This window comes from Bos javanicus, chromosome 17 (assembly GCF_032452875.1).
Source record: "Bos javanicus breed banteng chromosome 17, ARS-OSU_banteng_1.0, whole genome shotgun sequence".
Classification (NCBI taxonomy): Eukaryota; Metazoa; Chordata; class Mammalia; order Artiodactyla; family Bovidae; genus Bos; species Bos javanicus.
Window position 1 is genome coordinate 12,547,482 of NC_083884.1, and position 22,197 is coordinate 12,569,678.

Genomic DNA, 22,197 nt, shown 5'->3' on the forward strand with positions numbered 1-22,197 from the left:
CCCTGGTCATCCAGTGATGAAGACCTCGCCCTCCAATGCTGGGACATGGGTTCCATCTCTGACCAGGGAGTTAAGATCCCACATGCCTCAGAGCCAAAACACCATGACATAAACAATATAAGCAAGATTGTAACAAATTCAATAAAGACTTTAGCTATGGTCCACATTAAAAAAAGAAACCTTAAGGAAGTCCTGATGGTGAAGTCACACCAGTTAAATGGCAGTTTTCAGTTACAGATGGAATGATAGGAAAAGAACAGGGAAGCACATAAAATGTAAATCATCAGCAAGGGAAGGGCAACCCAGTGTCGAAATACCTAAAAGGGACTTGCCTGGTGGTCCAGTGGCTAAGATTCCATGCTCCTAATGCAGGGAGCCCGAGTTTGATCCCTGGTCAGGAACTAGATCCCACATGCCACAACCAAAGATCCTGCAACGAAGATTGAAGATCCCAAGTGCCACAACTAAAACCCAGTGTAGCCAAATAAATAAAAATGAATAAATACCAAAATAAAATACTTTGGAGAATTTGAGCAAAAGACCAGTCATTTAGATGGGCATGAATGAGAGCAAGTCACATAATCCATGACATCCTGTCTGCCTTCCTAAGGGAATCTGCAGGAGGTGGACTTGCTAGCCTTTAGAATGTTCCAGAATGAGTTTCAGGGGACACCCTAGGCAAGCCAGAAGTAGGAGCATAATGTAATGCTGAGGGCTGTGCAGACTAAACCCCACCTGCTCCCACAGGCCACAGCTCAGGACGACTCTTGACTAATCTGGTGAGCCTCTCTCTGATGGACGGCAGGCCAAGCCATACCCACCAACCTGGAAGTGGGTTGCCATTCTTTTTACTCACTCTAAAAGAGAGACAAAAATTAGAATAACCCAGATGCTTACTGCATCCGTTTTGCCCGTCAGCTTTTTTCCTAGATGGCAGTGCTGTGCTTCCTCAATGCCCTGTGCCGTGACTCTGGTTGCGTGGTGTTTGCTCTGGCCCAGCGCTCTGTCGTCTCTCCTGGGTCAGTGAGTAAGAACACGAGCTCCGTGAAGGCAGGGGCTCCAGGTGGGGCTGGTTCAAGGCTTCTCTGTCCATGGGATTTTCTAGGCAAGAATTATTTACCACACCTGGAATAGTGTCCGAAGACTTACTGCTTACCAGACATTGTGTACTGTTTCATTTCTGGTTATTAAGGGGGAAAAAACCTACAAAGTAGGTATATTTTACAGACGTGAAAACAGAGGTTCAGTCACTTGCCAGATGACAGTAACAGGGTGATAAGTGGTAGGCGTGGGATTCCACCCAGGGCTGTCTTGTGTCTTGTATCAGCCTTCCTAACAGCTACACTGTACCGCCTCCTGTAGGCTACTGGACATAATAAATTATAAACCTCTGTATGAAGCAACAGCTATGTTAACTGAAAATTAGCTTGCTTTAGGATAATCCTGAAAGTCTTTTCTAATCAAATTTTAAAACTATTGTGTTTTGGAATCATCATTTCATATTCTATAAATGGCACATAATTGCCCCTTTGTTGGTGGCTCAGATGGTAAAGCATCTGGCTTTAATGCAGGAGACCCAGGTTCGATCCCTGGGTCAGGAAGATGCCCTGGAGAAGGAAATGGCAACCCATTCCAGTACTCTTGCCTGGAAAATTGCATGGATGGAGGAGATAGTCCATGGGGTTGCAAAGAGTCGGACACAACTGAGCGACTTCACTTTCACTTTCATTTTAGTGGTTGGAATAAATCAGCATCAACAAGTTTAACTTTCTGTGAGCATTTGTCTCTGAAGAGAAAATATGTGTGTGTGTGTGTGTGTGTGTGTTGAAGAGGGGGACCCAGACTAGCATTTAGTGATGCTGGAAAAAGAGTGGCCTTCTTGGATTACATTATGATGGGGAGACCATGTATCCCAGTGACTCTTAAAGGCAAACATGGGCTTTTAAGCTGAGAGATTCACAAAGAAGGAAGAGATAGAATTCAAATAACAATGTGTAGGACATTTGAAGAGTAAAATTATGGATGTTTCTAACTAAGAACAAAGTGAACAAAAGTGGGAAATCTCCATGACAACTAGAGAGCAAAGCAACTGGATTCCAGATTCGCCTGCAGCTCTCTTCAAAACTCCTTGGAAAGTCTGAGAAAGCATTTAAATGGAAAACAAGTCAAGTGAATTAAGACAAATGAATCTCTGAGAGATAGGAAATGATCCAGGTGATTGGAGTATACTCTCTCTTAGGGAAGTGGGAAAGTAAGTGAAATAAGTTCAAAAGACACAAAGGACATTTTTCAATATATTTCCTCTCCTACTCCACAACTCAATGCTCATTTCAAAGTTTGGGTTCTGTGGTCAGTTCAGTTTCTCTCCTTCCTACCATATCGAATATATATTTCTCCTGTGAAATACAACCTCCTCCTGGAGGAATGTGTAAATGATTCTCTTTATAGTTCAGTAAAGCAACTAGTATTTGTTCTTGTTCAGGCTTTTTTGATGGGAAACATTGCTTCATCCTCTGTTCTTAAATAATCGATCATTCGTGTATTGAGTGGGGGCTCAGCAGTAAAGAATCTGCCTGCAATACAGGAGAGGCAGGAGATGCTGGTTCAATCCCTGGGTCGGGAAAATCCCCGGGAGAAGGACATGGCACTCCAGGGTTCTTGAAGGACAAGAAGGACAAGAACTCCAGGGTTCTTGCCTAGAGAATCCCATGGACAGAGGAGCCTTGCAGTATACCGTCCATAGGGTTGCAAAGAGCTGGACATGACTGAGCACACACACACGCACCTGTGCTCAAACACTGCAGGAGATTAAAGGACTTTGCCGATGTTCAGAGGGAAACAAAACTTGTACAAAAGAAAGTCATGGGATCATAAGCAAATGCTAAATTTATGGGATGCAATTGTTGCAAGAAAGGGGACCCCTTCCAGGGCCCAAGAGTGGGCTCTTGTCTAACACTCAGAAGTGAGTTGGCCAGTGAGACACACGTGCCGACAAAGCAAAGACTTTACTGGGTAGGGGCGCCCAGGCAGAGAGCAGGAGGGTAAGGGAACCCAGGGTGACTGCTCTGCCACATGGCTCAGAGTCTCGGGTTTTATGGTGATGCGGTTAGTTTCTGGGTTGTCTGTAGCCAATCATTCTGACTCAGGGTCCTTCCTGGTGGTCCACGTATGGCTTAGCCAAGATGGATTGCAGTGAGGAGGATTCTGGAGGATTGTTAGAACATATGGACTGGAGTCTCTTCTCTCCTTTTGACCTTTCCTGAATTCTTCTGGTAGGTGGTGGTTTGTTAGTTCCAGGAACTCCTGTTGTAAAATAACTCATGTAAGTGGTTACTATGCCTGGCCAGGATGGGTGGTGTCAGTCAATGAGTCCCCTAACACAACTCAGAAGAGAGGCTTCATTCTTCAAAAGAAGAAATCAGTAGGAAGCCCACCTTCACAGTGGAGGAAAATGTAAAGATGAGCCTGCAAGAACCCGTAGAATTTAGTCACCCAGAAAGAAAGGACAAGATCTAGGCGGGGGCTCAGCATTCACAAAGACACGTGCTAGGCCTGAGCCAGTGACAGCAATTGGCAACTGGGAGTTGATGTAGAGAGCAAACATGCAGACACAGCGGGGAAGGAGGGTGGACGAAATAGAGAGGAGCGTTGACATATATGCGCCTCCGTGTGTAAAATAGCTAGCTAGTGGGAAGCTGCCATGCAGCACAGGGAGCTCAGCTCAGTGCCCAGTGATGCCCCAGAGCAGTGGGGTGAGTGGGTAGGAGAGAGGCCCAAGAGGGAGGGGATCTATGTACTCATAGAGCTGATTCACTTTGTTGTACAGCAGAAACCAACACAACATTGGAAAGCAATTATACTCCAATAAAAAAAATAAGGTTAAAATAAAAAGTGAACCATTGTCTAATTCTGCCTCTACCGCCTAACCAATGTATGATGCTAGGCAGGTCATTCTAACCCTCAGTTGCCTTGCGTTTCATCAGGGAAATCGCCACTTGCTTCTTAGGGCTGTTGTAAGGATTAAATGAGATAATGCAAGCAAAGCCCTTACAAAATGGCAGTGTCATAATCCTTCTCTATTGACGTTAAAGGATAGAGGACTTGATGAATGGGCGCTGGAAAGTCATTGTAATTCTTGAGCAGGGTCTTGGCTTTAATTAATGTGGGTCTTAGGAAGATTAATCTGGCTGTGGTTTGTAGGATTGATGAAAGGAAGAGTCTGAAGACAGGGGGTTCTGTCAGGAGGCCCAGAGTCATTTGCCTTGATTTTATAAGGAACTGAATTAGGAAGGTGGCCGTGAAGACTGAGGGAGAAGGACAGCACTAGATGGAAAAAAGACTGTCCAGAACATGGTGACTTGATCTACAAGTCAACAGACAGATGGAGTTAGTCAAAGATGAGCCCCAAACTCTGAGCTGTAGAAACCAAGTAAGCATGTGCCAGCCCTGCACTCAGAAGGGAAGCCAAGGTGATCGGGGCAGAAGCTACAGAAAGCAGGTCCCAAGAAGGCAGGGATCTGGTCTGTGTTATTTCTCTTTATGTCCTCAGCACTTAGAAATAGTAACTCACATATAGCAGAAGCCCAGAAAGTATTTTTTGAATGAATGATGGATGGATGGAATGAAAGAATGAATAGATGGTGAGAGCGTCATGCATCTACAAGAAAAATCTGAACAATTATGTAAAGTAGATGGTTTTTATTTTTTACTTATTTGGCCATGCCAGTTTTTAGCTGTGGCATGTGAACTGTTAATTGAAACATATGGAACCTAGCTCACCCACCAGGGATAGAACCCAGGCCCCCTGCAGTGGAGCGGGGGATCCTAGCCACTGGGCCACCAGGGAAGTCCCAGTAAATGGTTTTTATATTTTGAGTATAGAGCAGCCTTCTATATAAAGGTCCATATTTAACCTAGAGGGGAAAAAAAAAAGTATTTCTCAGGAAAAATTTTAAAACCATCCATCCAATAGAAAGAGGTAACTGTTAAAACTTAGAAAACTGATACAAAGGGAATTTTCTAATTCAGAGAACATAAAATAAACATGTTCAAAATAGGGGAAAGAAAACCCCACTTGTTCTGGTATGTATTATCCTTCCCATCCTGGGTATAGGATAAAAGAAACCCCTTACTTGCTTGTTAGAAGAAGAAAGCTCGCACTTGAAGTTCTTACTTGGCAGATGTCAGTTGAAAGCTCTGCTTATGGAATATGCCGCAGTGTCAAAGTCTGTTGGATAATTTTAGACGAATGTGTCATGTGTGACATGGAAATATGGCATGCTCTACATTAGTGATTTCCCAAGTGTTTGGAGCAGGTAGTAATGTGCTGAGAAAGTGCTCTTTATCTCTCCACACAGTGTACTTGTAGAGCAGTGGGGAAATGCTTTTGGTGGAAATTACTTTAGTCAGAAAAAGAATCCATTTACAATATGCGCCTTCTAACATCTTTCAGACAATGCATTGTATTAAAGAGGCATTTTTTGATTAATGTTTTATAAACATTTTTCAGCATGACAGCTTAAAGTCCCTGTAAAATTGTAAATGCGCGCGTGGTGTTCACTTCCATAAAGTCAAACGCCATCTCATATAGTCTAGTCGGATCCTGTCAACCACAGTGACACAGAATCAGTACCTGGGAGCATTAAAATTAATTTGCTTCATTTATATTACTGCAGTGATCGCAAGATGAAAAGAGTCCTATATTTAAATTTTACTTGAAAAAGAAAACTCTTTCGAGTAAGTTTGTTTGGTTTTTTTGAAATTATTGCCCCTTCTTTTCTCCCTAGTTAATGAATGGAGTGAAAATGGAGTGATAGTCTACACAGTAACTTGATGATGGGGTCTGGATTAGCACAATTCTAATGCTTCAGCATTCTCCTTCTGAGGACTAAGATGCTCAGAGATGAAGGCGAAACAGTAGCTGACCCTAAAAAGCCCACAGCTTAGTAAGGGTCAAACACACACACACACAGACACACACACACACACGAAGCAAGCAGTAATAATAAATGCAGCAAATGCTAGGCTGGAATGCACCTCAGTTGGGTAAGCCTAGAGCAGAAAGGAGGCTTGAGACAATAAGGATGACTTCCCTGAGGAGGCAAGTTTGGGAACTGAGGGCTTAAAGATTGAGCAGGTCAAGAAGTGGGTGACAAGAATTCTGGCCAAAAAAAGAGCTCATTGGCAAAGATCAAGGGGCGAGACCTCTTGAGCCTGGAGGAGAGGCAGAGCTAGAAGGAGAGGGTACTGCGCTCTCGGTGGCTGGAGCACAGGGGGAGTCGAGGGGCGGGGTGGTGAGCCATAGAGGGGTTTGTACTCAGTCTGGTTCCTGACTGGAAAATACCCTGCACAAGACAAGCCTGAAGGCAGAGAGCGCGGTTTGGGGAGAGTGCGGGGGCACAGGTGAGGCCCACCGTGCCCTGAAGGAAGGTTACAGGGAGGAGGTATGAGTGGTCACCCCGGGGCTGCTGAGCCTCCTTGGTGAGGCTTTGTCACATGCTGTAGTTAATCTGTTCAGCGAGTGCTCGTTGAATGAATGAGTGAGTGATGGGGTGAACTATTAAAAGGCTGGGTGAAGAGGATGAAAGGGCGGTGCATTACATGGGCTTCTGGAAAACGAGATCTAGCCCATGTTCTCTGATTTGACTTGAAGATCAGGTTTTGCCAAATTCATGGCCAGGTGACAGAAATCGCAGGGTGGGAAGTGCAGTAGCAGGTGCTGGGAATCTCTCTATTGCATTTCCAGTGTTCATCCTGACGGTGCTGGAAACCCAGCCAGGAGGCCCTAGGACAGGGGTCATAAACTCACTGCTTCCAAGCGATCGTGGCCACTGCCTGGACCACTCAGGTGTGGAGAAGTTAATTCTCCTCCCCTCACTCACTTCTCCCAGCTTCTCTTTCTACTCTGACTCTTGAGAAAATGAAAAGGCGCTAAGCAGAAGCTACTGATTTGGGGCCAGGAGGGCAGACAGGGAGAAACTGAAGGAAGGCATGGGAAAGAAAGACTGAGGCCCAGAGGGGCCTGCAAGGACACTAATGATTGAAAAGGAGAGTGACTCATGGGATGACTGAGAAGGAAGGCGGCATTCCAGACCCAGGCGACAGAAAGGTTCCCAAAACAAAGAGCTTGACTCTGGAGTCTCGGTTCCCTCGTGCAGGGACTAGCCTGTCGTGAATCCACCCTGAGAGGGTGACAAGACACAGCAGAGGGACCTGACCCTCATCTTTGGAAGCCAAGTTCTCCTCTCTGATTTTATTTTCAATCATATTTTTAACAGTCACCAGGAAGAGTGGCGATAGGAAATCTGATTAACAATGAACAAGAATGAGAGACTTCACTGGTGGCCCAGTGGCTAAGACTCCATGCTTCCAATGCAGGGAGGCTGAGTTTGATCCCTTTAGGGAACTAGATCTCACATACCTCATCTAAAGATCCTGCAAGCTGCAATGAAGATTGTAGATCCCATGTGTTACAAGTGAGACCTGGGCACAGCCAAATAAATAAACAGTGAACCAGAAAGTATTGCAGGCTCACAAAGTGGTGAAGGGAAATCCCTGCTTTGTTTGACAAATGGCTACAGCAGCTGCCAGTCATGGTAGAACTCTCTCTTGAGGGGGATGACTGTGGTGCCAGGCTGAGTGAGAGAAGGTCTGTGTCTCTAGGGTGAGTCAGGCAAACGCACCAGCCCATCAACCCAGGGACAGTTAAACAGCTGGAAAACTGGAAAGTGGAGAGGGGACAATGAATAGCCAGAGCTGGGGGAATAAAGGAAGAAGTTGGAGATCTCAGAACCTATCAGTATAAGTCTGGAGAGGAAATGAAGGTCAGACTTCCTAGGAGGGGCGTAAGGGTATCCAACAGGGCTAACCCTCAGGCACCTGCCCCTTCTCCAGACTTCCTATGGTGCCCTCTCCAGGCAGAACCATGCAGGGAGCCATGAACTGATGAGGAGGAGGATGTTTGCAGAGTCCCAACCCCGTCAGCAAATATGTACAGAGGAGTATATTGGAAGATGAAATGAAAGAGCTGAAGAACCAGCCCGGGGCCAGAAGAGAACTTCACATGCGGTACTAGGGACCACAGGAGGTAGAAGGCCAGTCGTGTGCTGGAAGCTTCTGGAAGTCAGCTTCCGTCTGGAGTTCCCTTGCAGCTAAGAGAATAGGCCTCACAGTTACTGAGCTCCTGGCTGATGTGAAATCACAGGAACACCCCTGTGAGAAGCAGGGGAGTCCAAGGTCTGCTGCCCCGGGTGCACTACTGGGAGGAACCCGAGGGGAGAGAGTCCCAAAAAGACTCTGGATCAGAGAGCTCTTTGCAGCCCAGGTCCTCTTCTGCTTCATGGAGCCACCATCCCCAGGACGTCTTGAAGACCTCAAAGGCCTTGACCCCAGCCTGACACAGAGAACTGGAAACCCAGGGGACCTGGATTGCAGTAAAGATCCCACCTCTTGGCAAAGTTACAGCCTCTAGGCATTTCATTCATACGGGAGAGCCCTTGACAGCACCTGGCATCTAGTTAAGCGCCCACTGCACTCAGAAACATTATTGTCATCATTACTGTTATCTTTTCATTGCGCTACAGTGAGCTGCTGAGGTCCTTTCCATTACGATACCTTGTGTATCTTGCTTATTGGAGAGGTAGCTCTGCGAGTGTAGCTGTGAACTTGCTTTGGCTTACTGAAGAACGACACAGAACCTGCCAGGTGTAGCCAAGAAAATGGAACTCAGGTGATTTAGCCCAGCAGCCATGGGCCTTGAATTTTGAGTAAGAACTCCCTGCTCTGATCACTTTTAGAAACAAATACTTCCGTATTTATATCATTTGCTCCCTTTATGCCCTGCTGTTACTCCACCCCACCCTCCAACTCATTCACATCATCCTTTTGGGCCAAATAACCTGAGAATTTCCCTGGTGGTCCAGTGGTTAAGAATCCACCTTCTAATGCCAGGGACGCAAGTTCGATCCCTGGCTAGGAAACTAAGATCCTACATGCCTCAGCACCACAACAAAGATCCAGAGCAGCCAAAAAAAAAAAAAAAATGTAATAGTCTTTTCTGAAAATAGGAAGAATATATGTTTAGATCTTCTTCGTTTCTCATTGTAATAACTTTCTGGAACCGTAATATTGGATGTTGCTAATTCAAATCCAATAAATGGAGTAAGCATATTACATTCAAAAACAAAGCTCCTCTGTTCTTTGTATTAGTGAGACGACAGAAACTGTGCAAGACTAAACATTTGGAGCGTTGAGAGAGACATTGTTTGGGAAGAGTTAAGTGTTTGCAGTTTATGGCAATGATGTGTGAGGCTATGAAAAAGAAAGCAGCCATGAAATACATTTTTGCATAAAGGTTTGAAATTTATTAGAAGGTAAAAATAATTGGAAAAGCAGAGCTTTCCTCACCGGGTTATGATAAAATGTTATTTATGGGCCATCATTGCATGTGTTTAGGAGCTTGGTTCCTTTTCAGTGGCTGGTCTCAAAGAAACAGAAAGCTCAGCTCTTAAAGCTGTTCAGATGACAGAACTGATGTGCATACACAATCTTCTGATGACTGGGTCACATTAAAGCAATTGGTGATAACAGTCAAATCACCGGAGTCTGAATTCTGTTATAGAAGCTTAATAGGTACACCTGCTAGGTAGGTACTTACAAACTCTGCATGCTTTGCCATGGTGCAGTAGAGCCGCAGACTCATTTAGAAGTAGTGTGCATTTACCTAAGTTCCGGTAAGACCTTCACTGTGGGGTTTAATCACTCAGCACAGATTTTAGAATTTTCATCTGCCATACACAGTACTGCTTAAAGCGCTTTGAGCTTCTTGGCCAAAAGAGTGGGCAAAGCCTTTATGACTGTCTCTTTGGCTAAAGTACCCTCCTCTTTATCTTATCAAATCCTTTCAGCCCCGAAGTGAACTTAGGTGCTTTGAAATGGTGTCTAGCAGGCCCCCCTAAAGACCAGTGGAGTGTTTTACTACTAAGCAAATGATCCATTTTTAACCTCTACTGGTACGCCTCAGTCTTCTGAAAGCAACTGTCTTCCACACTGTCTTCTCTCCTCTCTTTGTTAGGCAGTGAGAGTTACCCGTGCCCTTGAATTGACCCCGTTTTCAGTTTTAATCTGTTCTAGAGCTTACAGCTTTACGTAGTAAAAGGAAGATGGAAAGATTTGGTGATTCATTTGAGACATTCCGTTTGGTTCTGTGAATATCCACAGGAGAAAGATGGTGCATGCCAATGTCCAGTTTAAACGGCCCGTGTCTAGTTTGACGACAGACTGAATTTGCCTCTGGGTTTTCTGTCTTCTTTGTTCATCAGGAATCCCAATGCTGAAGATCGTGTTTGCAGGCCACGAGTACCTCTCTTTAATATCCGTCCCCTTGCTCATCTACCACCCGGTGCAAATCCTCCTGGGAAGCGTGCTCGTGCCGACGATAAAGTCCTGGATGGTGTCAAGGCAGAAGGTGAGACTCTAGAAGGATCTTCTTTGGATCCAAGTCACATTGAAGTGCTATTTCTGAATCTTAGCCATTCAAACGTGTTAGCATTTGCACATATAACCTTGTTCTCAAGTACACATTTTCTTAACTAAATTCAGTAATAATGATGCATTAGTCCATTTCAATTTGAACAAGAGAGTTGAGGACCAATTGTTCTACATCGTTATAAAAGCACAATGATACTTAAAATGCAGTCTTTAAAACTGTTTTTAATTTGCTCATGTTGAAGGGCATATTACAGTGGAGTAAAGGTTCAGTAAATATACTCAAAATATACATGCCCACCACTCAGATGCCCACCGTCTTTGCCTCGCCTCTTCATTCACATGTGTCCTGATTTCACGTTTTTCTAAACATAACAGCGCTTGGATTTATCTAGAATGTCGCTTTCTCTTTAATTTTCCAGACTCTTCACAACTTCTTTGTATTGCCAAAATATGTGTTTGGGAATTAAATAAGAGTTCAGTAGCAAACGAGGCCACACAGCAATGTCAGTTTCACCACACTCAGCTCAGAAGCCTTCTTACTTATTTGATATTTGTGGATTTATAAAATTATGTGTGCTAAGTCACTTCAGTCATGCCCAATTCTTTATGACCCTATAGACTGTAGCCCTCCAGGCTCCTCTGTCCATGGGATTCTCCAGGCAATAATACTGGAGTGGGTTGTCATTTCCTCCTCCAGGGGATCTTCCCAACCCAGGGATTGAACCCACATCTCTTACATCTCCTGTGTTGGCAGGCCAGGGTTCTTTACCTCTAGCACCACCCAGGAAGCCCCAAACTATATATCAAATTAAAAACCAAAATAAAACAAAGTGAGTGACTCATACAAAATGGAGAGGCAGCACCTGCTGCAGAAGCACCCATAGAGCTGACTCCTTCCCAGCGGCTCAGACTTTGCAAGACTACTTTCCGCCCACTTACAAGGTGGCAGCTGTCACAGGAGATGACTAGGAGAAGGAGACAGCCAGTGACAGAGCCCCTGCGTCATGTCCTTCAGTTCAGTTCAGTTCACTCACTCAGCCACGTCCAACTCTTTGCGACCCCATGCACTGCAGCACGCCAGACTTCCCTGTCCATCACCAACACCCAGAGCTTGCTCAAACTCGTGTCCTTCAAGTCAGTGATGCCATCCAACCATCTTATCCTCTGTCGTCCCCTTCTCCTCCTACCTTCAATCTTTCCCAGCATCAGAGTCTTTTCCAATGAGTCAGTTCTTCTCATCAGGTGGCCAAAGTACTGGAGTTTCAGCATCAGTTCTTCCAATGAATATTCAGGACTGATTTCCTTTAGGATTGATTGGTTGGCTCTCCTTGCTGGCCAAGGGACTCTCAAGAGTCTTCTCCAACACCACAGTTCAAAAGCATCAATTCTTCGGCACTCAGCTTTCTTTATAGTCCAACTCTCACATCCATACATGACTACTGGAAAAACCATAGCTTTGACTAGACAGACCTTAGTCAGCAAAGTAATGAGTCTGCTTTTTAATATACTGTCTAGTTTGGTCGTAGCTTTTCTTCTTCAAGGAGCAAGCGTCCTTTAATTTCATGGCTGCAGTCACCATCTGCAGTGATTTTGAAGCCCAGGAAAATAAAGTCTCTCAGTTTCATGTCCTAAGTGTCCTGAAAACAGAACAGCCCCGCCACCACCTGTTAAGCTCCACATATGCTCAGCACGTCCAGCCTTCACCAGGTTCAGAGTGTGGACCCTCGAGCCCAGCTGCACTTGCCCACATGACCCTGGCAGTGCTTCTTCACTTCTCTGTACCTGGCTCTGCCACTCTAAGACTCATGATAACACCTGCTCTTTACCGTTATGGAGGATTACGTGGCAGGTGTTTGACAAAAGCCAGCTGATACGGTCACTGTCATCATCCCTGAAGTCTGGGATTCTCTACAACTGTTTGTAGCAAGCTCCGTCATCCCCACGGAACACATGGGAACTAGGCCCAGAGAGCTGAGCAACTTGCCCAGAGTTATATGGGTAGTGTAGTCAGCAAGAGTTAGGACTTGAACCTTGGTCTATTTGTCCACCACGATGATGCTCCAAACAAAAACACAAGATTGTTTTATTTAATTTATTGCAGTTCATTTACAATGCTGTGTTAGTTTCAAGTGTACAGCAACACGATTCGATTACATATAAGAATAAGAATATGTAGTCTTTTTCAGATTCTTTGCCATTATAGGTTCAGTTCAGTTCAGTTCACTCACTCAGTCGTGTCCGACTCTTTGCGACCCCATGAATTGCAGCACGCCAGGCCTCCCTGTGGTTATTACAAGATATTCACTATAGGCTCCCTGTGCTATACAGCTAGGTTCTTGTTGTTTATCCATTTTATATATAGTAGTGTGTATATGAGAAGGCAATGGCACCCCACTCCAGTACTCTTGCCTGGAAAATCCCATGGACGGAGGAGCCTGGTGGGCTGCAGTCCATGGGGTCACGAAGAGTCGGACATCACTGAACGACTTCACTTTCCCTTTTCACTTTCATACATTGGAGAAGGAAATGACAACCCACTCCAGTGTTCTTGCCTGGAGAATCCCAGGGACGGGGAAGCCTGGTGGGCTGCCGTCTATGGGGTCACACAGAGTCGGACACGACTGAGGCGACTTAGCAGCAGCAGCAGTGTGTATATGTAAATCCCAAGCTGTCGTAATTGCTCTCCCCCACTACAAGACTGCTTTTAGAAGGTGAGCCCTAGGTCCCCAGGATTCTGAGAGAGTAGCGTCCAGCACCTTCACTCGTCTTGTTACTGAACAAAACGTAAGCAAACAGCATTCTGTGCTGGGGCCACGCCAGGCTGGTCGCTTCCCACTCAGAGTTGCTAGAGGAGTGGTTTAATAACCTTTTTCTTTTTTACTCTTTTTCCCCTTTGAAAACTTCCACTTGTATTCATGCTCATGGCTAACAATGTGTATGTACACAATACACTAGAATTTATAGATATCAATTTTGACAAAGAATGAAGAAAATTATTTGAAATTCCCAGTATTCCATCAATAATATGCACCCCTAGTAAACTGCAGATTAATCAGGATGAAGTTTTCTTCTAAACGTTTAAAAGCTCTGGGATTTACCCTACAGAGTAACAGAAGCATGTCCAAAAGGGAGACTAAACTGGACAACACCACTCATTTTTCCCATTTGTACAGAAACCACTCCAAACCAGGAGGTCACTGGCTAATGTGGAGTCATCCAGAAGTCTTGAAAATTATTTAGCCATCCCATCTGGCCACAAAAATAAATAGAAAGTGTCCATCGTAAGGGTATCCACGAGTGTCTCCTCCGCTTTGCTGATAATACTAAGACCCACGGGGACCATCTAGCACACAGCAGACGAGATAAGCAGCCATGCCAGGCAAGGGGACATGCCAGAGGCTGTGGCCAGTGAGGTGGGCGGGTAAATTTGTTTGGATCCAGGAGTTTGGATCATGGGTTGTATAATGCTGTCTAGGCGGGCCTCTTGTTCTTCCTTGTAGCATAAATTATCTGGTGTTAATTGATGATCTCACATTGTTCGTGGATACAGTCCAGCTCTAAATGTCATGTTTTCCTTTCTTGCAGGGAGTGAAATTGATGAGGCCAACAGTATAACAGAGGAGGCGGTCGTTCCGCAGCCATGTATATAGGTACAGGATTGTACTTAACAGTTCTGAAGACTTGTATTTGTGAACGTTGCTGCGATGCATATTTTATTTTTTTACACACAAAAAATATGATATAACTGTTTAAAGTGCCTTAAAATGTATTTGACGAGAGCATTATTTCCAAAACCTACTTAGTTGGTTACTGCCAGGGGTGGTACAGTATTTTGGAGTTGTTTAATTTCCTTTTTTCCTAACGCAGAAAATGGCCGTTGAAAGTGACAAAAAAACAAACACGTTTTCCTCGTACCATCTTCGTGCACTACAGCTCTCTCCTAGTTACTGTACTGTTTGAAATGAGGTCACATCATCAGGAAAATGCCCTTCCCATGACAGTGAATATTTCCAAAATCTTATTTGATTTACCACATGATTCTTTCTTTTTCTGCAACTGTGACATGCCTCTTCCTTATCAACTCAGCAGGGGTCATAGATTGAATAGCTGCTGAAAAGCATATAAGTCATCTGCATTTCTTGATATCATTTTTTAAGACATTCCTTCAAATAGTTTCCACACAGAAATTCCTCAGTTCCATTATAAGAGACTGTGGTGTTCTGTGTCTTAAATTTATTATAAGCTGCTTCAAAGAAAGGGCCTGATGTTTGAGTTATGAGTCAAAGTACATGAGGTTTTGAGATTAAACTACAGGATTTGGGTTTCAGGATTTTTTCAAATTATATTTCAAATGTTTTCCCTTTTTCTTCCATCATTTCTTTCTTACCTGTTTTCCAGCACACTTGGCAACTCCCAAAAGCCAAATGTGAGACACCGAAATGTTACAATTAGTTTGACTGGCAAAATTAATGATGGATTATTCCACATTCCATAACTGAGACCAAAATTGTCTTCCTGTTACACTGATGTGCTGAGCACAAATTTCCCCTTTTAGCCAGAAGCAGCCTGTTACATCTTTGAATTAAGTACACTTAAGGCATTTGAAACGTTATTAATGAGAATTTTCCTTGGCAGATTTGACAAATGTTTGCAACATTTTTTAAAAAAATTAAATCACATTGCTGTTATGAATAAATGAAAATATAAAGGTCACAGAGGCAAACAAATGTTACATATACACATTCTGTCTAGCTATGTGGAAAGAAAAACAGACACAGAAGATGCAAAACCATTCATTAAGCAAAACAGCAAGTACAATTAGTTCCCAAATTGGCATCAGCTTGCCATGGACTAGCCAGTAGTTGCTTCTGCTGTGGCTGGAAGAGCTTTCACGACCCAGTTAGAGAATAAAGTCATTGCTTTGTAGAAATGAGGGAACACTTTTTCTCTGCTTCCTGCACACCATTCTGTCACACCTCTCTACTTTTCACGATTTAACAGATGACACTGGCATCCGGAGTTGCACTGAGGCCACATCATATCTTTAGCAGCTGTTTTGTTGTTATTTTATCAATAACAGAGTCATTCCTTAGAAGCTCACCGTGTTTACCAGTATCATAAATTTACATTACTGTTACTGCCAGCTCTTATCTTGTGTTACTTCTGAGTCATTTCAATGTCATTGAAACTCATAAATTTCACAAGAGTTAGCCTCAGTGTAAGTTTTAAGGCTAGTGCCAGACCCTGCAAAAATCTATGCTAAACAGGCTATTTGTCAAGAATTCCTGTTGTCAAGAAACTCACTTGTGTCTAAAACTACAGCAGTTTTGCTTGGTATTTTTGATGCTTACATATGCAGCACAGAAAGGTTTTTATGTTTTTTTCCTACAGACTTTTTTGAATTTCAGAGTAAATGGAATTGTCTGTCTGAGCTATCATCAAAGTCTTCAGCCTAGTATTAGAATTCTGATTTTTTTCCCTCAACTGATCTACCTCTGTTGTCTTTCACCTATAGTAGGTGTGACTATGGGATAAAATTCGACTAAAAATGCTATAACATTTTATCTTTTGCTTTAAAAAAGTGTCTTCTGTTTTCAAATAATCTTTACATAGTGAGTTTTGGTGGCTTTATTGATATGTTTATGCCTATTTCTTTTTTTACACAAATGCTGTGCATATTTTTCCATAAAGGACAAAAAAATAAAATCAGATTTTATTTTTAATTCCTGCTTACTGGGATTTAATTATTCATATCTTGAAATATGTCCATGCACTGGTTTACACATTTGTTTTGTCTAAGTGTATTTATGAAAGAACTACATTATATTTATGTTTGCTCATTTTTCCACCTGGATTTTTTTAATGGCTCTTATGAAATTCTATTTTTTAAATGGGTGAGAATATTCATCTTTTCCTGTGCTCTTTTCTAAGTTTTCAAATTTTGTGGGTTCTTTTTATTCTTCCCTCTTCTGGTTAAAACTAACACACCTCTGGCTAATGTTCAGTGTTTATGCTAAATACCAAATTTTTTTAAAAGGATTGGTGAAGTAATGAAGTGGATTATTTATGATGAATGGAAGATGAAAATAATTCTATGATTAAACAAAGATGTTTCAGAAATCACAAGAGAACCTGTGGCTTATTTTTGACCTGGTTTCAAGTACACTCATAATGCCTTTCAAGTTATCTGTTGATTTTTTTTTAATTCATTCCAATCCTCTTATATTATCTGTAGTAAAATGGATATAAGTTCCATAGTCTTCCCATGTATCCATCTCAGTAACCCCCCACCATGCCATACTGTTAAAATCCAGAAGTTAGCCCTTGCTAGTTAGAGATTTTCTCAGCATCGGGGTTGAGAACCAAGAGAAACATACTCAACAGAAGGGACAGAATATAGGTGATCTGAGTTTTTTCCAGCCTTGTCAATTTTTTCAAGGGTGAGAAAGGTAGACCCCTAGAACGCAGAATGCCCTTTCCAAACCTGGAGTATCTGTATGGGTGAGTACCTGGTATAGATAGGCCTTCCCAGTTGGCACTAGTGGTAAAGAATCCACCTGCCAGTGCAGTAGACATAAGAGACCTGGGTTCAATCTCTGGGTCAGGAAGATCCGCTGGAGGTGGGCATGGCAACCCTCGAGAGTATTCCTGCCTCGAGAATCCCATGAACAGAAGAGCAAGGGGGGGCTACAGTCCACAGGGTCGCACAGAACCTGACACGACTGAAGCGACTTAGCACGCACGCACCTTGTGCAGAATTCCATATCTTTGTGCTCTTGTTTTGCTGTCTTGGCTTCCCTATAAGGCTGGCGGAAATGCCACCTCCTCCAGGAAGCTTTCCTGCTTGCCCAACCAGTGCTAGACTTACTCCCTGTTGACACGCCCTTAGAAGGAGTCCCTCAAGTCTTCTAAAACCTTTGCTGGTCTAATCATCACTTTACATTTCTGTCTCCTCCAACGCGGGCCTTGTTTGTTTTTCTCCTGTGCCTAACACAGTGCCTGACTCAGATTTATAACCCCCAAAAATATCATTTTCCAAACTGTGACCTTACGAGGTAGGACAAGAACTTTCATAATTATGAGAGCTCTTACCTACACATAGATCATTACTAAGTTACAAGGAAAACTGTCCTTTTTTTGCTACTGTTCCTATTCTGTGCTCAGTCACTCAGTCATGTCCGACTCTGCAACACCATGGACTGTATAGTCCACCAGGCTCCTCTGTCCATGGAATTTTTCATGCAATACTGCAGTGGGTTGCCATTTCCTACTCCAGGGGATCTTCCCAACCCAGAGATCAAACCTGTGTCTCTTGCATCTCTTGCATTGGCAGGTGGATTCTTTACCACTGTGCCACCTGGGCAGCCCCCACACTACACTTGATCTTCACCAAGAGGCCAAGAAGCACTGCTTTCCTGAGTGCAGCTACGAGAAAGGCATGACTTCAGAGCTGTGTAAATACCAGCTCTCCAAGTTGAGACTGCAGTGTGATACACAAACAGCTTTCATCTTTTATATTTTGACAGAACAATAAACCCTCAACAATTCAGGCTAAATCAGCTCAGGTTGATCTGAATTAGTGAATACTTAATATGCATAAAAATAAAGGGTTTTCCTTATCAGAATTCTGACATACTTACTATAAAGGCTAGATACAAATTATAACTGTCATAGTATTGGTTTATGCAGATATATACGAAAGGTCTTATAAGAGTTTATTCTCTTCAGCAAAGCAACTAATCTTATTTATACTACAGAGCAGTTTCTCAAATGTGAGTAAAATATTAACATCACTTAAAGGGAAAACAGTTTCTCATAGACCCTGGAGAACTTATCTGTAGAGCAAACAATGAGAAACTGTATTAAACATTAAATGTCACTCTAACCATGGGTCAGTGCCAATGTGCCTATAAACACAGATGCAGGCAAGAGCCCTAAAGTCGTAGGGCTGAGCCGAGTCACAGGGTGGGGGGGTCCCCTAGAATATCCCAGACCCCCCCACCCCACTGAGGCCTCCAGCATCTCAGACTCCTCACCCACACATGGAATTGTTCCAGTTCCTTGATTTCTACCGAACCTTGGACACACTGAGTTTGCAGGGCGGGGTTGGGGGGGGGGGGGCGGCGCGGTACACAAACTTAAAATGGGATGTTAGGGAAACAAAAAGATTAGACATCCTGTTCCCACCCATCTCCCAGTCACCCTCCCACCTGGAATTTCTCACTCTCCCTTCCTGGTAACCGCCCCACCCCCCCACCCGCCAACCTGCCCTGTTACCATCTCTCCCTCTTCCCCCCCCCCCCGCCCAGCCGCCACCTTTTCCTCCCTATTCCCCTCTACATTCAAGTTCACAGATGTTCAGATGTTTGCTCATTCTCTGACTTCCTGAACTTGCTTGGGGCTGATGGCTGTGACTTTCCTCTTGTTGAGCTAGCTCACATTCCTACACGGGACATTGGAGCCAGGCAATATGAGGGTTCAGGTGTGTCCTGAACGAGCTGTAGCGGAAACATCAGGGAGTCGTGACTCTTCTTTCTATGCTAACAAAACAGGCAACCTTTGTGAGTGGGCAATTTATACAAATTGCATAACAGACATTTTTAAATATTCAGTCTTACCAGAGACTAGAAGTATTCATTTAAATGAGGTACTAGTTTTCACCTATGAGATTGACAAAAAGTTTAAATCTTGATAATATTCAAATATTGAGAAGGGTTTGGGGAGAGGGACCTCATGCCCTCCTAGAGGGAGCATAAGTGGGGATGGAATTTTATGGAGGGCTATTCAGTCATACGATCAGAAGTTTAAATATACATGTTCTTCAGTTCAGCTCCTTCCCTTCTGTGAATCCAGAAACAGGTAAGAGCCCAAGGATCTGTTGACAAAGATGTTTTCAGAGCATTGATAATGCTAATAGGTCACCCCAATTCCCCAACTCAAGGAAATGTTTAAATACTCAATGGTATGTTCTTACTATAGAACATGATTTAGGCATTCAAAGAAATAAGGGTAGATTACTGTGTAATGACGATATATTATTGAGTAGGAGGAAGAATAAATTTCAGGAAAAAATAGTTTTGTCATTCTAGTTTCATAGGTTCTATTCTTTTTCATTAGTTAAAATATATATTACAGATGTGTAGGGACACTACACAAAGTGTTCAGAAGGGTAATTACAAGTAACATTATTGAGCTTTTTTTTTAGGCCGGGCACTATTCCAGGTAGGGTTAGGTAGGTAGCATTATCCCCATTGTATAGATGAGAAACAGTTCCAGACTAAGTGGCTTGGTAAGGTCACAAAATTAAGTGGGCACATTTTAACCATTTGTAGTCCACTTAACAGTGGTGACTCCTGGGACCAGGAATGTAGCGCTGTTCATACTTTTAACTGTACTTTTTTTTTAAGATTTTTTTTTTAATGTTTTGGTTGTGGTGGGTCTTTGTCTCTGCGCTGGGGCTTTCTCTAGCTGCGGCGAGTGTGGGCTCCTCCTCGTTCCGAGCACCGGCTTCTCACTGCGGTGGTCTGTCTTGCTGCAGGGCACTGGCTGCAGGAGCACAGGCTTCAGTACTTGTGGCACCTGGGCACTAAGGCACTTCAGGAGTTGTGGCACCCAGGCTTAGCTGCTCCCAGAAATGTGGGATCCTCCCGGACTCGGAATCAAACTGATGTCCCTTGCATTGCAAGGTGGATTCTTAACCACTGAACCACCACGGAAGCCCTGTCCATTTGATTTTAATCACACTTGGAAGTTCTAACATGCATGAGGCACGAGCCACGGCTACCTCTTCCACATCTTGAGCAGACAGCATAATTCATTTCTGAACCTTGGTACGCTTGACAAGCAAAACAGCTTCTGGCTGAGAAGCGTCTCTAAAGACATCCTAGGGGGGAGATCAGGGAATCTGACTGGCCCCTCATTGACATGAGAGGAATTTTGAGCCAGAGTCGACAGTATGAGGAAGGGGACTGAGAGGTCCAAGAATTGGGAGAAGAGGAACAAACGAGAGGAAGAGGGCCCAGCACCTGGCTACAGGCCAAAGAGAAAAGACAGCCCAGCGGGATATCTGATGGCCCAAGTGACAGTGATGTGCTGTGCTGTGCTTAGTCATCCAGTCGTGTCTCTTTGCAACCCCAAGGACTGCAGCCCACCAGGCTCCTCTTTCCTTGGGGATTCTCCAGGCAAGACTACTACAGTGGGATGCCCTCCTCCATGGGATCTTCCCAACCCAGGGATTGAACCCAGGTCTCCTGCATTGCATACGGATTCTTTACTGTCTGAGCCACCAGGGATAGTGATAGTGGTGGTGGTTATTCTTGTTAACATCACTGTCACCCTTTTTACGTTTTTTCCAGCTTTACTGAGGTATAATTGACAAAACTGTAAGCTATCTGAAGCGTTTGTGAAAGAATTCCCACAATTAAGTTCATTAACATATCCTTCACTTCACATAGTTACTTTTGTGCGTGAGGATGCTTAATATCTAGCCTCTTAGCAAATTCAGTTACACAACACAGTATTATCAACTACAACAAGCTGTCCATTAGATCCTCAGACCTTGTTCATCCTATAATAGAAAGTCTGTACCCTTCTACCAAAGTATTGGAGCTTCAGCTTCAGCATTAGTCCTTTCAATGAATATTCAAATGAATATTCAGGGTTGACTTCCTTCAGGATGGACTGGTTGGATCTCTTTGCAGATCTCCTTGCAATACTTTGGCCACCTGATGTGAAAAGATCATTGGAAAAGACCCTGATGCAGGGAAAGATTGAGGGCAAAAGGAGAACGAGGTGTCAGAGGATGGAATGGTTAGACAGCATCACTAACCATTGATGCGAACCATTGTCCATGATGCAGTGGACATGAATTTGAGCAAATACCAGAGATAGAGAAAGACAGGGGAGCCTAGTGGGCTGCAGTCTATGGGGTAGAAAAGAGTCAAATACAACTTAGCGACTGAACAACAACAGCAACTGCTTTACCACCCTCCTCAACCCTACTCCCTCAGCCCCTGACAACCACTTTTCTACTGTCTGCTTCTATGAGTTCTACTTTTTCGAGTTCACCCATAGACAGAGGAACCTGGAGGGCTGCAGTTCACTGGGTCACACAGAGTAAGACACGACTGAAGCAGCTTAGCATAACTGATACCATGCAGCGTTTGTCTCTCTCTGTGTATTTCACTAGCAAAATACCACGTGTATCACTTCTCTGCTCACGAAGCCAAAGAGAGAACTGCGTAAGGTCATAGGTGTGTTACTAGGACAGCATGGCAGATGCACAGGGCTTGTCATGGTGCCTGGCACTTGGTAAGAACCATTCAGTGACAAGCTATTATTATGGTTCCACACGGTGGGACCTGGGTAAACTATATCGAACGTGTGGGGTCAGGTGTCAGGGTCTATTCCACGTGACTTCTAATCTATGCAAATGTTCTATTAGGCAGTCCATCAAGAGTCCCCAGTCCAGTCAGGACGTGACCTGGACGCGAATCCCTCGGTCAGTTAATGAAGACGCCTGATTCTCAATTGTAAGTTGGCTACAGCCCTCCCTGGCCTCCAGCAGGAACCGAAAGGCCTTTCCAGCCCACCATTGCTGCCTGGATCTTGCTTGTTTCTACTTACTCCAAAAAACTCCACACAGAAATTTTGGCCAACTCCTCCAGCAGTGCTGAGTCTGGCTGACAAGCCCCTGAGAATGCAGCTCAC

At 43.9% G+C, this 22,197-nt stretch overlaps 1 protein-coding gene and 1 long non-coding RNA gene across 9 annotated transcripts in view; one reads left to right on the top strand and one right to left on the bottom strand.

Annotated features, from left to right (window-relative positions):
* SLC10A7 (solute carrier family 10 member 7) overlaps positions 1-16,211 on the top strand; it is a 318,026-nt gene extending 301,815 nt beyond the window's left edge. For 4 of the 5 annotated variants that reach the window (XM_061384059.1, XM_061384058.1, XM_061384057.1 and 1 more), the window contains 2 exons: positions 10,320-10,465; positions 14,074-16,211. In XM_061384059.1, coding sequence (XP_061240043.1) covers positions 10,320-10,465; positions 14,074-14,103 — 176 coding nt within the window. In that variant the 3' untranslated portion in view covers positions 14,104-16,211. The other variant, XM_061384062.1, reaches the window with a different exon arrangement.
* Positions 1-22,197, bottom strand: part of LOC133228545 (uncharacterized) — a 78,749-nt gene that overhangs the window by 48,769 nt on the left and 7,783 nt on the right. The window lies entirely within an intron of this gene.